This window comes from Salminus brasiliensis, chromosome 7 (genome assembly GCF_030463535.1).
Source record: "Salminus brasiliensis chromosome 7, fSalBra1.hap2, whole genome shotgun sequence".
NCBI lineage: Eukaryota > Metazoa > Chordata > Actinopteri > Characiformes > Bryconidae > Salminus > Salminus brasiliensis.
This window is the reverse complement of record NC_132884.1, coordinates 21,861,945-21,879,304: the sequence shown is the minus strand read 5'-3', so window position 1 is coordinate 21,879,304 and position 17,360 is coordinate 21,861,945. Positions and strand designations below refer to the sequence as shown.

Genomic DNA, 17,360 nt, shown 5'->3' with positions numbered 1-17,360 from the left:
ACAAGGGGTGTCCACAAACATTTGGACATTTAAGGTAGATTACATCAACATAATTATTGTCAAAGGTAAGTAAACTGCTGAGTTCCAGGCACCCCTTCAAATGAATTCATTAGGCTACTTTAAGTCGCAGCTATTGCTGACACAGATGTGCAAATGCACTCACACAGCTTTTCTAGTCCCTGTAAGAAAGTACTGCCAATAGAATACGACTCCAGAGCGGATAAGCATGAACATATTGCCACCAAGTCCTACTTTTATGATGAGTTGAGGGAGTTATAAGTCAGACTCTGCAGACTCTAAGAAGTCAAAAAATGGAAATGTGTTTATATATATATATATATATATATATGTGTGTGTGTTTATTTATATATATATATATATATATATATATATATATATATATATATATATATATATATATATATATATATATCGATAAATTTAGCTGAAACACTGACAGTCCATAAAATACATGTAATGTTTTAAGCACACCTAAAAGAATACGTCGGTGGTGTTACTCACAATCTGTTTGCCACTTGGTAGAGAGTGAGATGAACAGAAATGCATGGCATGAATAAGACAATGATTCCCATCATAAAACATATCTCTTTGTTTCTATATATCTCTATATCTATATGTTCGCTGACTCTGAACAGGGCAATGAAATGTAGAATCAGCAGCAATGAAAACAAGCATATTTCTCCAACAGCTTTACACTGAGCAAGACTCAGAGCAAGAGTTTGTTCAGCATGGCCAATCTGCTGGAGCAGCAAACAAGCAGCACTGAATGCAAGCTGCAATTACAAAATCTGGGAAATTCCAGCATGGCGCTCAACTGTAATAACACACTCCAGATCATCAAACAAATATGACATATGCACCTTCATGCTTCAGGGAGCCTGTAAGGAGCGCAGGTTGAGGGGGATGGGCTGTTGACAGAATGGTTCTGGAGGAGAAGAAAAGAAACAGAGGACGCTGGAAGGAGAGAGTAATGAAGGGGCATCAGAAACAGAAACTCCCTATTCTAATGCCTCTATTACAATCAGCAGGAATTTACCAGATTGCTGCCACTGACGGTAAAACACGCACGCAAAAACATGGCCAATCAGTGTTTTTATGAACGCGCTCACAGAAGGGTGGGAAGTGCGGTTACGTTCATTATGTGCCGTGACTCAACTGAAGGAAATGACAACCTACTGAAAATGTACTGATTACAAAGAACGTCCTAATGACAACAAAGGAAGTCATCAAAAAGCCAATTTCAACAGAGGGAGCCACACCTTAAATGAGCGTCAGTCGATTTTCTCTCACTATTACCAATTCAACACAAAAGTATTGGGACACTAGCTTACTCATTGTTTCTTCTGAAATCAAGGGTATTAAAAAGACTGTCTAGATGTATCAATACTACATTTTGGAGCATTGATGTGAGGATTTGATTGCATTCAGCGACAGGAGCATTGGTGAGGTCAGGATGTGGGGTGATCACCACCTCACCTCACCCGCAACTCCCCAACTGCTTCGTAGGGGCTTTATACCCCTTTAGCCCACACCTGATTTATCTTCTCTATGGGGACTAGACAAACTGTATGTGCACACATTTGCACATCTGTATCAGCAATGGGTACAACTTACAGTACCAGAATGCATTCATTAGAAGGGGTGTCTACAGATATTTGGACGTAGTGTATGTAGAGCATCAGGAAAACAGAATGGTTATTTTAGCAATTAGTGATGCGACCCAGACTCCTGTCAGTCTGTATGAGAGGCTATTAGCACTGCATTACTCCACCCTCATCTCCATCTGTTTTGCTCACACACATGGAGAAAGCTGGTCAGTTATCTGTATTGCTGTGGGCAAAAAAACTTCACCACAAGAAACGCTAAACAGGAGTCAACACTGAAAGAGCTTATTTCAAACAGAAAAGGAATGTTACAGGTATGTAAACACGTATGTAAATCCATGTATAATGCGCCGTTGAGTTGTTTGACAGATCCCACGTAGCAAAAGGAGTTGAGCTTTGGGTGAACCTCCTTTAAGCAATGTAATACTGGTCAACTGCAGCTAACCATTCTAACAACTAGCTAACTCAGGTTGCTAGTGGCCCCAGTGTTGTTGTGTTCACTGCCTCTTAACCGCTTCAGGTTTGTTTCTTGAAGCTTTACTAATATCTCTTTAAACAAGCTGCAGTACTTGAGGTAAATAATTCTGAAAGATGTCACATAACGCCATGCTTTTTTTTTTATGAGGTGTTGGAGCTATTTGAAGCTATTGTGTTTTTAACTATGAGCAAATGGCTTTTTAGGCAAAATTATGCAAACATTTAAAACAAGCATTTCGTCACCATCATATCAAAATTACTTTATTAAACAACCCAGAAACACTTCAAATAAAATCTTACATTCACTTACATTCAAGGTAAACACTTTGCTACAGGACTGCATGCCTTTGCCACCTTTCAACAATGACTTTTACCTTTTATTTTATTTATTTTGCCTGATTATACTATAAAAGTCCCTTTTTATATTTTTTGTAGAAAACTGAAGGCTTTATGTGCATCATGAAATACTTTGTCATGATTTTTTTTTTTAGAAAAACAATTGAAATTGCAATGCATAAACTGAGCATCAGAAACATCAGACATTCTAATGTCCATAATATTGTTCCATTCCAAGCTGATGGCTTTGTCAAAGTTATTTGTTTATATTAATTTATGAATTAATATTAAAACATTTATTCATATTTACATATTACATTATTTATAATGCCTGGATAGGGAATATTTGGGTAGGTGTTTTCTGGTTTATTCACATTGTATGCATTGCAGTTTACAGTTTCATTACAATATGTTGATGCAAGATAAATACAAAATGTAAAATACACCTAATTATTGAAACAACATTTTATATTCCTATCAATTATGCATTTCCAGTAAGACAAATGACTGAAAATAAAATGTGTATCTATCTCCTATTGCATGCAGTAAATAGATTAGAAATAGAATATATCTTTTTTTATTTCCCTTCATATAAACTGACGTATTCAAGACACAAAGTACTGTTACAACAGCAAGAATATAAACTTTATAAACTGTCCTTCTGATTTACAAGCATTTCTCTCTAGCCTCTCCGCTCAGAAGCCGACATTGCCTCTTGCCAGGCAGTAGCCCAGCTTGTTCTGGTTGCCTAGGACAGACATGAGCCCCACATATGCCTCAATGACGATGGGCTGATTCAAAACCAAAACTCCATTAGCTTTCCCTGGAACTGGATTCTGAGCGTGGGCTTTCTGCGCTGCTGCGGTCAGCTGCTCTCTGAACGTGTTGATCTAAGAGACGAAAAAAAAGCATGAGAATGAATTCCATGGAAACATTACAAAACATGATAGAACCAGACCATAAAGGTCTAATATGTCATTTTCTAACAGCTCTCACTTAGACTAGCCATTGTTTAATGGGCTGTCAAAACAGTCTCATTAAACGTTTTATTTCTTCTCATTTTCCTCCCCTCTCTCCGCTTTTCCTCTGTAGGTGTGGTGGAATGTGTGGAATGGGATTGGGGCCAGAAGCTTTGACACCCTGCCTTTTTAAATGAGCAGTTACGTGATCTGTGGGGTCACCTGTATAGGCCTCCACGCCCCACCCACACTCACTGTGACATTCAGAAAAGGTGTGTTCTCATCAGGGCTGGCAAGGATGAGCAACTGTCAGGCACATTCTGTCCGGAAAAAGAAGCCTAGGCTGCCCCAAACCTGTCCCTATGGGCTAAATTACAGATCAAACATATCATACAAATCATATAATGCCAATGAATTCAGTTTCTTTGTTATAAAACACTTTTAAGTGCTCATCAGATTGGTCCATACATTTTTTCTGCCAATTAAAAGTTTGAGGACACATTACAACAACTTGACTTTAAGAGTAATGTTAGATTTTTAGGGAGAAAACGTACATGTTTTTAGTAATGTAAACAGAGTGTTTGCTAATGATCTAGGTGGATGGGTTGTTTTCCCTTGAAAGTCTTATTAACCAGTCATTCTAAAAAGGAAATAAATCTTCTTAATATCCACTTTAGCACTTTTCATGAAGATTCTGGTGTTTTACATTGTTTTCTTATTTGGGATTTGTTCAATTTATGGGGACAGTGGGATCCATCACTTTAAGAGTATAGCTCTGACCAATTCTGCAGTTTAAATCTGACGCAGATTTTTAGTGAAGGGCTTTTCGCAAATACTAATTTAAGACATTTTCAGGAAGATATTGTGAATCAGGCCCAATGATTTAAATACTTTTCTAACTATTACAAAAATGGAAATATCTAAAAATGTGATCTCCTTAATGACGGAATTTAGATAGTATATCTATAAACAACAAATATACTTCCACAGAGAGGCAGTTTGCAAAAAAAAATCTAAATTCCACCAAGATGATACACAATCCTGTGTGAAAAGGAAATCCACCCACGCAACTCTTACACAACTGCATACGTTGGGCAGGTGGGTTGCTTTCATTTCTGACTCATCAAATTGCACAAATGCTGTAAAGGTAGTATCCTGTCAAATGACCTGGGGAAAAGTAATGTGTAAAATTTGTGCAAGAGGAATTTTTGAAATGTATGAATTTCTTCATTGAGAGGTAGTTAACATGCATGTACAAACTCTTTCTTTTTGTCATATAAAACACTTTCAGTTCATGAAGCTGGATTTTTTCCGCACTTTTCTTTGTAGAAGGCCTATGGTTCTGAGATATTCAGGCACAGCTTGTTTATGGTCTAGTTTTTTGCTTCAGTATGTGTCTAGTTAGTGTAGAAGCTATCCTCTTTTTACCTTTAGCCTTTTAGCAGGTGGTTTGACATTTGCATTCAGGATTTTCTGTTTTGTAAAACCTATTCTTCCCTCCACTTGCACAGTAATGTCAAGCCCACTGACAGGGCACAGACCCAAAACATGATAGATCCACTACTATCTACTACCTTTACAGATTGTGGCCCAGGATTCTATTTCGACCTCATCAGTCCACATCACTTGTTTCCAGAACTCATCTGGATGGTCTGCATGTTCTGTGGCATATTCCAAGTATTGAGTTTCATGACAAGGTCACAGGTAAGATTTCCTTCTTATGACTCTTCCATAAACATTATGTTTGTGCAACAGTGCACCACCACTCTGGACTCTGCTAAACCTTCCTATAGGTTCTTGGAAGTAATATGGGGGTCTGATTCGCCTGTTGTACCAGTACATAAATAGTTATCTTTGACTTCCAGATCTCATTTTGACCTCTGCAGTTCTGACAATTTTTAAATAACATTTCACACTGCAGAAACCACAAACTGGAAAATGCTCTGCTATCTTTTTATAGTCTTCTCCTGCCTTGTGAGCATTAATACCCTTTGCTTTTTGATCCTTACATAATTGCTTTAAAAAAACTTGGACATTTGATTCAGCTGACAGTTCCTAATTGTATAGTTGGTAACATGAAAGTATTGTGTTTTTTGTTGGATTATTTATATATGCTGTGTTTACTACTTCTCAGTGAAAAAAATGGATGCCCACACCTTCATATAAAATTGTGTATATCTCTATACCTCGCACAGTCTGGTCAGCTTGTCATTTACGCTTCGGACCGGATGGTAGGTCAGTGTAGTGTAGGGGTAGTCAACAGCAAAAGGGTTCCAACGGGACGAGAAAGAGGGTTCCCTAAGCCTGTCCCAGAACACACGCACACCTTCGCCCTCACGCCTGAAACAGAGACACACACACACACAAACAGAGGAGTAAACATACATTTAAGTACATAAATAGGACTTTACAGTGGCCTACTGTACACTACTATACACAATAATTTCCAAATTTGGAATCACTTGTTAAAGTAAAAAAATGTATGTTACAATAATGTGAAACAGTGAAATATTACTAAACTAGACACCACAGGGCGATGTTAGGTATTTTAGTGATTTTGAGATTTTGAATAAACTAATAACCATATAACTGTTAGTATCTTTTTACAACATTTTTGGACATTTGTTTTAAATATTAAGCACAAAATGTGTATTATTTATTATGTCATTCTGGAGATTTCTGGACACATTTCAAATTTTTTTTTCTACTAATTTTTGAAAACTATAAAGTTGCTCAGGACTAATACAGTTAATTTAGTTTAAACATTTATCTGCAACCAAACTGAAAAACACTGATTCAAAACTTTTTAAAATGTGATTCCAAACCTTTGCATAACAGTGAGTACAACAAATAAGACAAATATAATGTTTATTATTAAAATGAATAATTAGACAAATTAACATTCTGCTGTCAGTTTTGAATTATTCAGTGTTATCTCAGCATTATAGGTTATTTTTTTGACTACTAAATGTTACTGCAGCTGTATTTGGACACAGGATGATGGATGAAAGTTGTGTTTCAAGCATCCTAGTGAACTAGATTTTGGACATACTGTAGCTGTGTTGAGTGACGGATTCCTTTTTTATATGCTTTGCTTGTTTCCTGCCATGAATGACAATAAAACATCATAAAAAGGCCATAAAGAAGGAAGGCCGTGTTTATTTAGTGAGGTATTTAATGTAAAGTGTTTTGAATCAAACTGCTCTTATGTAAACATGGATGAGAATCAACTATTGTGGGTTTTGTAGCAAGAATCATCCAGGCATGCATGAAAATGTTAAACATCCGAATGCACATAATGAATAGCGAACAAGCAACACATCCGCCAGCGTTTACCATCAGCCTGCATTTTCTGCTCACTGATTCACTGATTTACACGCTGGCCGCAAATAGGTCAGCTTGACCTCTCAAACCCCGTCAACAAGCCTCCCTCACTGCCAAAATCGGCACTGTTCCTCTCTAGTGCGCCTCCTTTATGCGAAAGCCAATCTGATGTTTACTAAGCTTAAAGGCAATTCCCCTTGTTCATCAGATTTGCTTTCACTCCCTGTGCTTTTCTCTTTGCCATTTTAAGTAAATAGATTTTAATGAAACACCCAGAGGCCACGTCTTTTTTTCCAGGCTGATGAAACCCCAGAAGACATGTGAATGCCTGGCAGCAAACACACAGCTTTAAAACCTTTCCACATTCAGGCTTTGAAATCATGCTGGCACCCTTCCATTTTCAAAGATCTTTCACAATGCACTATTTACAGTTTGTCCATCAATCATGGCTGGTGAATGCACTGATTTCTGTAATAGTCTATAGGATGCGCAACAAGTTGGCATAGCTTGCCTGTTGTGCTTATGCACTGATTTGTTCACATTGTATACGGACACCTTTCAAAAGCTTCTTTTCTTATGGCAATTCCACTGAAACTAAATGAAGGAAAACACACACCAGATTAATGTCATGTATGTGTGAAATGTTGTTCCTTACTCATGCTGGTTCTTTTGACCTTTTTCAAAGCTCAAATACCAGCCTTAAGGTGGTATGAACTGGAAGAGTTTCCAGTTTAGCAGTGCAGTGCCATGTTTTTCTGTAAGTTGGTACATTTCTCTGAAAAGTGAAACACATTTTCTTTCTCCTAAATTAGTGTGACATTTTCCAAAGAACAAGCAAATACCTGCACCAGAACTGCTCATGCGTAATATGCCAACACATAATATGCCAACACATCCTTGTTTCTTAGAGATATTCTTAACAGGAATAAAATAAGCCTCAAATAAATCAGCCCTCTACACACTACAAATTCCTGTAACTACATACTTTGCTCATTTTGCACTAGAACTACCAACATTTTTTACACTGGAAATAAGCAAATAATTATTCTAGTTTTACATCAAAACTACTAAGCTCTTTAGTTTTGCAAAGAAACTTCAAAATACATGTATTCTAGAATGACTCAGTTTAGTTTTGCCAAGAAACTAATAATTATGTCTTTACTTTACACTAGAACTACTAACTTCTTTAGGTTTGTTTTATAACTACAAATTTTAGTAACTTCTTTAGTTTTACACTGGAGAAAAGGAAATGATATATTTAGTTTTACTAACACTACTAACTTCTTTAGCAAAGATACTACTTACTGCTTCAGTTTTGCAATGAAATGATACCTTCAGCTTTGCAATGAAATGACAAACTCTTATTGTTACTTTCACATTGGAATTAAACTAGTTTAACTGATTTCTATAGTTTGCTCTAGAAATAAAATACAAGTAATGCAGGTTTATAACACAGTACATAGTTAGCAGTTGTATTTGTTATTTGTTTTTTAATGGCATACACCATGAATGGAATGGACAAATCTATGTTGCACTGCTAAGATAAAGTAATAAACAATTTTGAATTATGTGTGTTGTATCAGGTGTGATGTGATGATTTAGGCATGCTGTTTACACAGTGCTAAACTGGTCACTACAATTTCCATTACTTATAAGCTACACTACAGCTCCAGTGCAAACTAAAGAACAAAGCAAAGCTTGCCTGATTGGGGTAAGGGAGAAATTATGTGAACTTGATTTTTGGTTAAACTATCACTTTAAGCCAAGAATGTCTGTGTGTTGTGGAGACTGACGTTCCCATCAGGGCAAGGTTGAAGCTCTGGCAGCTCGGCCCTCAGGTCTACTCCTCCTCTCCTGCAGACAGACTGAGCTTCAGGTAAAATTCTGCATGGGGTAGTGTTTTCACTGAAGAGCATAACAAGTCTGCCGCAGGAGAGCTCAGCAACAGAACCTTTTGTTTTTAGAGCAGGTCGATGAGCTTGTTCAGCCGCAGGCCTTTGTCATCTCTACTTTTCTCTAACTCTCAGTTCCAATGTCTCTCGCCCATTCTGCATTTTGCCTCTTCGCCCTGTCACTCTGTTACTGCACTTCACCCAAATGCTGTGCTCTTGTTTCAGCTGACGGGGATCGGTTCATCATCAATTCCATTTTTCAGTGTCAGATGCTTGTCTCTCAAGCCATAACACACACACACACACACACATCTGTATCTGTATTATATGGCCAATTACTATTGACACAGCCTTGACACATTTTCCTGTAGAAAGTGAAAGAACAGAAAGTTCATCTATTATGCTTGAGAAGTGATCTAATGAATTCAGACTAATGATTGTCGTCTTCAGAATTATTATCTTAAATAATATTGTCATGATATGCAGTTGAGCATTACAGAACCAGCTTGCATTTTTCCCTGAAGATAATATAATTACCAACTGTTTAATATTAGGTAATTATTTATAATAATAATTATATTCTGCACAGATGATGTCTAATATTGTTATCATCCAGTGGTTCTCCACATTGGCAGACTGGCACACTGCCCTTTTGAACAAGCTTGTCTATGTTACTTTTAACTAAACAATGACTTATGACTAAGATAAAAGGGCAAGTTGTAAAACCTCCTAAACAGACTTTTTCCAGCCACAAATATTAAAAAATCATCAGCATAATCTTGTGGTTGGTATCAGGGACACATTGCTGTTCATTCAATATTTGCTGCACTTTGTCCAATTAAAGAGGACTAATTACACTGAAACATGCAGTTGATCAGTGTTCTTTAAGCACTGATCACGTATCACAATAAAAATAATATATGCATATAGCGCACCCCTAAGTTAAGTGCAATTCTTGTATACATTTTTGGCCTTATCATAGTTTTGAATGATTTCACAAAGAGAATTGCCAAGCAAAGACAGAGCACTGAAAAAATGTGCCATCTGTTATTGGCCCAAAGTTGCCACCAAAACATAAGCCTAATAGAAATCACTAACTACATCTGCCCAGTGGCTTCTATTAAAAACATTTTTCAAGTATGTATGCTTCTCTTATTCATAGCAAAAAAAATACAGCATGACAGCAGCCCAGTTATTATTATTAAGTGAGAACTGTAATCATTTACACTCACTATCCACTCTATGACAAACACCTTTCTCCACTGCTGCCAGACCCCTATCTATCCCATTCATAATTTGTCCGTTTCTGAACACAGCTCGCTGTTGACCAGATCTGGTTGGAGTGATGGACCATTTTCAATAATGACAGTGACTTGCTGTTGGCATGACAGTGTGTATAGTGTATCAGTGTATCAAGCACAGCGTTTATGATGTTTTGAATGCTGCTGCTTCACCTCTAACAAAAGGTTGTGACGTAATTTGACGTAATTTATATTGGCACTGTTACACTTTTACTTTTTAGAACAGGCAGCGAAGATAGTGGAGTAGAAGGTTGTGATTCAGCTGTAGGAGTTTCTGCAGTACCATGACACTGTGCCTGGTTTCACTTTACGTCATGCTGGACATAATTTGTGGAAAAGTGCAGCATTTACATTAAATTCTGTTTACCCCTGTGTTGAATGTGGTGAAGATCCACCTCTAACCACCTTCAGAGGTGTTTTGAGTGGTCTGATCAGAATCCGTCCTGAGTGTGTTTACACCTGGCTTTACGTGCATTCAGGTAAAGATCATCTAATCACTGAATACATGTGCTGATGCAAGGTGTAAACAGCCTCTTTGCAGTAAATATTGCTTCCAAACCTGGCTAGTGTGCCTCCAAGAGGTTGAAAATTCATTTTGCTACATTTATAACTCAATTAATGATAAAATAGTGTAGTTTATTAAAAAAAGTCTATTATAGCCTTTACTATACCAACCATACCCACTGGTTACAATGGCAACATATGAAATAGAAAAGCCTATGATTCCATCAAACCCCACCTCCACACGTTTGTAATTGTTTGTTATTGAGTGTTTTAATTGCTTTTTTCAAATGTGCTGAGAGAATGGGAGACCCACTGTTTAAATAGGCAAGAATGACAGTTTTCCTGGCCAAAGACATTGCCACTTTGCTAGTCATATATAAGTATATTTTTTAAAACAGAGATTTCTCTTTCTATTTCTGAACATACTGTATCGCGTCCACATGAAAGAGATTAAAAGACTTGCATTAGCATGCTAGCCTTACATACAGGGTGACAGAACCTCATACAGAGAAACATCAAAATGCAAAGCACTTTGCATTTGTTTCATCCTATTCCGTATGCAGTGCCCTATGCAAGTCACTAAATTATAGATTCTAAATGTAAATAGAACATTATAGATTTTTATAACACTGTTAACATTTATTCATATGTATAAATCTGCAATCTAGTGCTCTCTGTGTGTCAACATTGAAGTTGTCTGATTCCCCATAGTTCCCCATATTTAGTACCCTATATGTATCCATATTGGGTACCCTATATGTATCCATTATATATTCCTCACGAGAACACTGAGTTTACACCTCCGTTTTTATTAATATATGGATACATGTGGATGAGGCCTTATTTAGTACAGGGAAATTACTCTCTTTGCATATTTAAGCCTAGAAAGCCTATGAGAATCCATGGTCAGCCATGCTACAGCACCCCAGGAGAGGAAAGGTTAGGGGCCTTGCTCAAGGGCTCAATAGCAGTTTAGTAGACCTACGTATCGAACCCTGTAACCCTGTGATCAGTAACCCAGTGATTAAACCAGTGAACCACCACCATCTCCAATGCAAGTTCCAGGGTGCAGAAGAAAAGTTAAATAAAAATAAAAACGAACCCTTGTTGGCTGCACCACTGCGGTGTTTTCCTACAACAGTAGTGAAATGTAAGACACTTGACTTTAAAAGCCACAGATGCATTAATCTCACCTATGCAATGTTTAACAACAGAAGATGGGTTCGTTCATTTCTCTCACTGTCATTGATTCGCAGGGCCTTGTTTTCAGTGTACACAGAAGGCAGTGATCTGCACGCTGATAAATCAGCTCTTATAGTCACACATGAAGACAAATTCCCTTTTTCAACACACGGTAGTCTGCTAGAGCGTGTTTGCCATGGGAGGAGAGCTGTATGCATGGTGTGCGTAGCATGCGGAGGTGAGCCATAGCCTGACGAAAAGCACCATCCTGCTGAACACACCTTACGGGGGAGCATTTCCTGCCAGAGCAAACACACAGCCTGGGGCAATGCACTGAGCCTGGCAGGAGCAGGCCACTGTTTCTCCCGCTGTTTACACTAGAGCTTTCACAGCGTTTACAATGAGTGCTGAGGCCTGGCTGGCTCCACCCTGAGTAAGCCCCTGTGCACACACACATACACACACTCGCTCAGAGAAATGGGAGAAAGGTGAATTGAGGCCTGACTCAGAGAAAGGCCCTAAATAATCACTGCACACTTCACATTCAGGGGTGTGACACAAAAAAAAAGGGTTGTCTGTCAGGTGGAGAAAAACTAGGCGTTTTCTGGATGTGCACAACCATTCACAAGTTTGGATTCATGTTACTTATTAAAAATCTCTTATGGAGGCTTGACATATGGTAATACCATATATGATGTGAAATGTAACTGTGAAATATTACTGAAAATAACAGGAATGCATTAAATGTTGAATAGTGTACTGTAATTGTCTGTTTACAACCATTTTTGTCAAGTTATCTGGCTCTAGAGTACATCACCACTTTCTGGATATTAATATTATTAGTTAGGGGTGTTGTGTGTGTGTGTGTGTGGGGGGGGGGGGGGGGGGTGCTGTACGCTCCAGTGCCCGCTGTACACATGCAGAAAAAAAAAGGGTGTATAATGTATGTGTGCATTGTGTGAGGTGTGTTGAAACACACATGTTTAGGGTGTGAGAGAAAGTGTGTGTGTGTGTGTGTGTAAAGAGAGGGAGAGAAAGTGGGGAGAGAGAGATAGAGAGAGATCTTCAGATGATTCTAGGTAAGCTATCAGAATTGGAGGGCCAGTTGAGACAGGTAAAAGAGAGTTGGGCTGCACATTAAGTGCTCGCTCACACACACACACACACTCACACACTTTTTATAGTGCAAAATAGTGCTTTCACTGATTACTGCCACGAGGCACGCGCACACACACACACACACACACACACACACACACATACTTTATAACACACATACTTAACTGTGTAGTCTGTCTCTCACTCACATCTCTATGTACATGCAGGCGATCTTCTCTTTCACATACACTCATACAGCATGACTATTCTCTCTCTTTATGAAACTGTATATTATATATATATATATATATATATAGAGAGAGAGAGAGAGAGAGAAGCTGGTTTTTATCTCAAAAAAAGCATTAATTTTGGGAGTAAGTGGGTTTTGCTTATAATAATCCAGTTCACGTTAGAACAGATGCAGGTAAACATAAATACAGTAAAAAGCAGCAAGAATGTCTTATGTTAAAGAAAGTAGTTTGGAATTTGAACACAGTTTGGTTCTCGATTTCTCCTGGACGTCACCACTCAGCGTGTGGATGTGTTCAATTCTATCACGAGGTCACCTGATTTATCATCATTTAGCGCTGATTTACCAAACCTTGTGTAGATATATTAGAATCCTGTGAGGAGAGCTTTGGAGAAGTGTATTAAACAGCAACCTACATAAATCTAAACCCACTATTTTTTCAATGAATGTTGTTTGTATTTATTCTAAAATTGGTGTTTTACTGAGCAAATAAACACTTACTGCTCAGGTTCTAATGTCACAGTAATTTAAGTCCCTAGAGGCATTTGCACAGAACTGTGTATTATTATAAATATGCACATTTGAGCTAGTTAAATTTATCTTCAGTCTTTGAGTAGTCATATTTTACCACCAGCAGCAACACCTAATTAACAGCCTATGGCCCACTTGCACTCAGGACAGGGCCAAAAAGTGTTATTACAAATTTCCAGGTACTGCAGGTATCATCTGGGCTACCTTAAAGAGAGGTTTGACCAACATAAAATCATAACCTATTGCATTAATGTGGTTTGTATTTAATGTAACATTAAATACATTGTAATTGTAAATAAAAAAAAAAAACATTGTTATTGTGAATATAAAATAAATTCTTGCTATCCAGATAAGGTGTGTAAGACTTTTTTACTGTCCTGTGTGCAAGTGTGTATTAGTAATAAGTTATATTTGGTTATATTTCCCATCCGTATCTAGTGTTCTAAACCTAACTCTAATCTTAACCTCAGTAGGACTGTCTTGAATGCAGTACAAAGACACACACACACACACACACACACACACACACACACAAACACAGACGCATAAACACAGACGCATAAACACACATGCACACTCCGGTGTATTCTTAGCTAAGCTATGGGACAGCGTCTGGAAATTCCTGCAGAGGTTGAGTGCTCTCTGTGTGGTTGAGGACTAGTAAGTCAACACAGCAGATAAATATCAGTGGCCTGCTCCAGCTGTCACGGCAAGTGGCTCACACAGCGCCAGAGCCAACAAACAAATCCTCAGATTGCTCAATGGATCCCCAGAGTGAGCCACACACTATAGCAGGCCATTCTCCAGCCAGAGGCATCGCACTGACCACACAGGATAAGAGCGCAAACCCAGCGAGATGAGAGAGGGACAAGGAGAAAAAGGAGGGGGTGGGGGTAGAATGTGAGGAGGAAATATGTGAACATGGCTGCAGGGGAAAGGTTGTCCAATATATTCTTTAGAAAGGGAGGGAAAACAGTGAGCTCATTTCAGAGATGAGGAAAGTGAGTGGCCCTTTTCCAGTACCTATTCCATGCCAAACTGTGGGGGGAAAGTACTTCAAGAAGTACAAACATTGACATTTTCTTGTGCAATACTGTAAAGACAAGGCATCTGAAATATTAAATATGTATTTTTCTAACTAAGACCACAATGAATAAGTTTGTAAGGAATGTTTAAAAGTTTGGAATCAGTCTTTTGTAAAGTAAAACCAAATCAAATCACCTTTGATTTTCACATCACATTAACACAGGTGTAAAGGTGAGTGAAGGAATATGCAGATCCACATGTTGATGTTTACATTAAGGCACATATGGTGTCACATATGAGTGAGACAGGAAAAAAGGACATGGAATGTTATATTGTAAATATACAACACAGATAGTAAATCTACATTTACATAAGATAGTAGATACTGTCAGGTTTTTTTGTTTTGTTTTGTTTTGTTTTCTACATATCTTAAGTCTGGCAGCAGTCCTTTACATTGTGTCAAAATGCCATAATGAATGGACCAATATGACCAATGTGGTTGGTGTGGCTGATAACTAACACCACTACTTGCTGGTAAACTACCACACCATGTGGAAGACTGGGGTTCAATTTCCCATATGGGTGACAGTGCTGTATTACACCAATAAGAGTTCTTGGGAAAGACTCTTAATGCTACATCAGTCCAACTCTGTAATACAAGTAACCTTGTAAGTCGCTCTGGATAAAAGTGGCAGCTAAATGGCAAAATGCACTGGAATAAAACTCCCATTAAAAGTTAAGAAGATGATTATCTTTTCTTGCAGAAGGTTTTTAAGTGATAGCAACGACAAAAACATATAGTTTTTATATATACACATATACATTTATATATAGTCATGTGTAAAAGTTTTAGGCATCTAATCACATAATTTATTTAATTGATCCAATAATAGCAATAATGCTTTATTACTTATATCACATTAGAACAGTTAATAAGTTAATAAATATATATAATAACATATATAATTATATATATACAACATATATAATAATACATATATGTATACACATATGTATGATCAGTATATATTTACATACAATTATTATTAATAAAATATTGTATATGTTGGTCCTATGCTACTTTTGTCACAGGTTTCAGATCATTAGTAGGAAGCTGTAAATGAAAAGGGCAAATGAATGTTCAGAATGCCTTATATTACAAAAGCTGTGTGTTGTGGTTAAATATTAAGATTGCTAATATGACAAAAATATTGTTTTACATTTAAATAACTTCATATTGCTTCATATACAGTACATAAAAATATATATATAACAAGTGGTTCCAAACTTTTGAACAACAATGCATATCAACTTTGGCTAAATAACAGAATTCTGAAGAGACCATAGAATGTGAACCAAATGTGTGAAGATCCTTTAGTGAAGCTTTATTAACTCTTTTAAAGGTTCTTTCCACCATCAGGTTTCTTTTACAAAAATGATTCTTTGTGGAACCAAAGAATCACTTTGTGGGTCCAAGAACACTTTGTAGTACCTTTAATTTTAAGAGCGTATTCAAGGTCATCTGACCACAAATGCGATCTTACCAGCATCCAACAACCTAATCTAGAAGGCCACTCCTCTCCACACTGTGCTCTGCACTGGGCCCCATGTTTCTGTATTCATACAACACACAAGATATGCCTCAATACCACTAAATGTATGACAAGCAGATGCTTGCTGAAAAGAAGTGGTTAACAAATCCAAAAGAAACAAGGCTAATCCCTTCCATTCCATATCAGGAAGTCTACCGCATTCACCACTGTGGGGCAGCGCTTTGTTAGTTTTGTTCACACTCCACCTACACACTTTGTGTGAACAGTACAGACTGACTGTACGGAGGAGATTTCACACATTACAATGTATTAGACTTGTTCAACAGCTTTTGGTTACCATTCCTGTTACAATGCAATGTAGAAAAAGTAGAGTGTACTGCATGTGTGAGGCCTTGTGAGACTCCAAGTACAAATATGTGTTGCCCTCTGCTGGTCACATTGGGAATGGCCATTCTAACAAAATGCTGCTAGAGCATAATTGCTGTCAGCATGCATCTAATCATTTCAATCAGATAAACAATGTGCAGACCAGTTACCACCATTTAATTGCTGCAAATGAGCATGGTTTTTTAAGGAAACCTTATATTTGCAAATTAATGTTAAAGCCCATTAGATAAAGGGGTTCTCAAGCCTCTGGGCCCTTCGACCTATATCTATCTATTCATTCTCACTGGTGACCTTGCATTAGCGCTGATGGAGATTTTAATATAGGACGACCAGCGCTTTCAGCCAAATGGCATGCATTCAGAAACAGCAGCGCTACACATATTGTCACCATTTGAAACAGTCCCCTCGCATTTATCTCGATCGCTTAATGAGAAACTAGGGCTTTTCTCAAACACAGAGTAAAAAATGACAATATGAGGTCAGACTCTGCATCCAGATTGCTCTTACTAATGTGTTTGTGTCAGAGCAGAAAGGCCAGACTCATACTTACAAATTGGTACTGAAGGCCAAGGCGGTACAACTGAATGTTTATGAAAATCATGTTCGAACAGACTATAACAACAGACCCAGGGGGAGAGTGAGTTTTTTTGTTTTTGTAGAAGGCAGTACAAGCCTGGATTCACACATCAACACCAGAATCATTAAAAAATGAGTATTCCATTGATAATTGACATTATTTTGTACAATAACACCCCCGAGTGCTGCTTTGCACCTCACAAATGATCAGAAACAGCAGAAAAAAGAACACTGTCTGGCAGTATTTTGCCCTATCCCAGTCAAGCCTTTTATCTACAAAGGAGTGACTTTATAATATGGGAAGAAACATCTATAAAAGGTGAATTCCACTGATTTATG

General features: G+C 37.6%; 1 protein-coding gene across 1 annotated transcript in view; it reads right to left on the bottom strand.

The window, feature by feature from the left end:
* Window positions 1–2,336: 2,336 nt before the first annotated feature.
* tprg1 (tumor protein p63 regulated 1) overlaps window positions 2,337–17,360 on the bottom strand; it is a 32,092-nt gene continuing 17,068 nt past the window's right edge. Inside the window, exons 5-6 of the mRNA XM_072682991.1 lie at window positions 5,584–5,737; window positions 2,337–3,328 (exon numbers count right to left, since the gene is read on the bottom strand). Coding sequence (XP_072539092.1) covers window positions 3,134–3,328; window positions 5,584–5,737 — 349 coding nt within the window. The 3' untranslated portion in view covers window positions 2,337–3,133. The remainder of the gene's footprint in view (window positions 3,329–5,583; window positions 5,738–17,360) is intronic.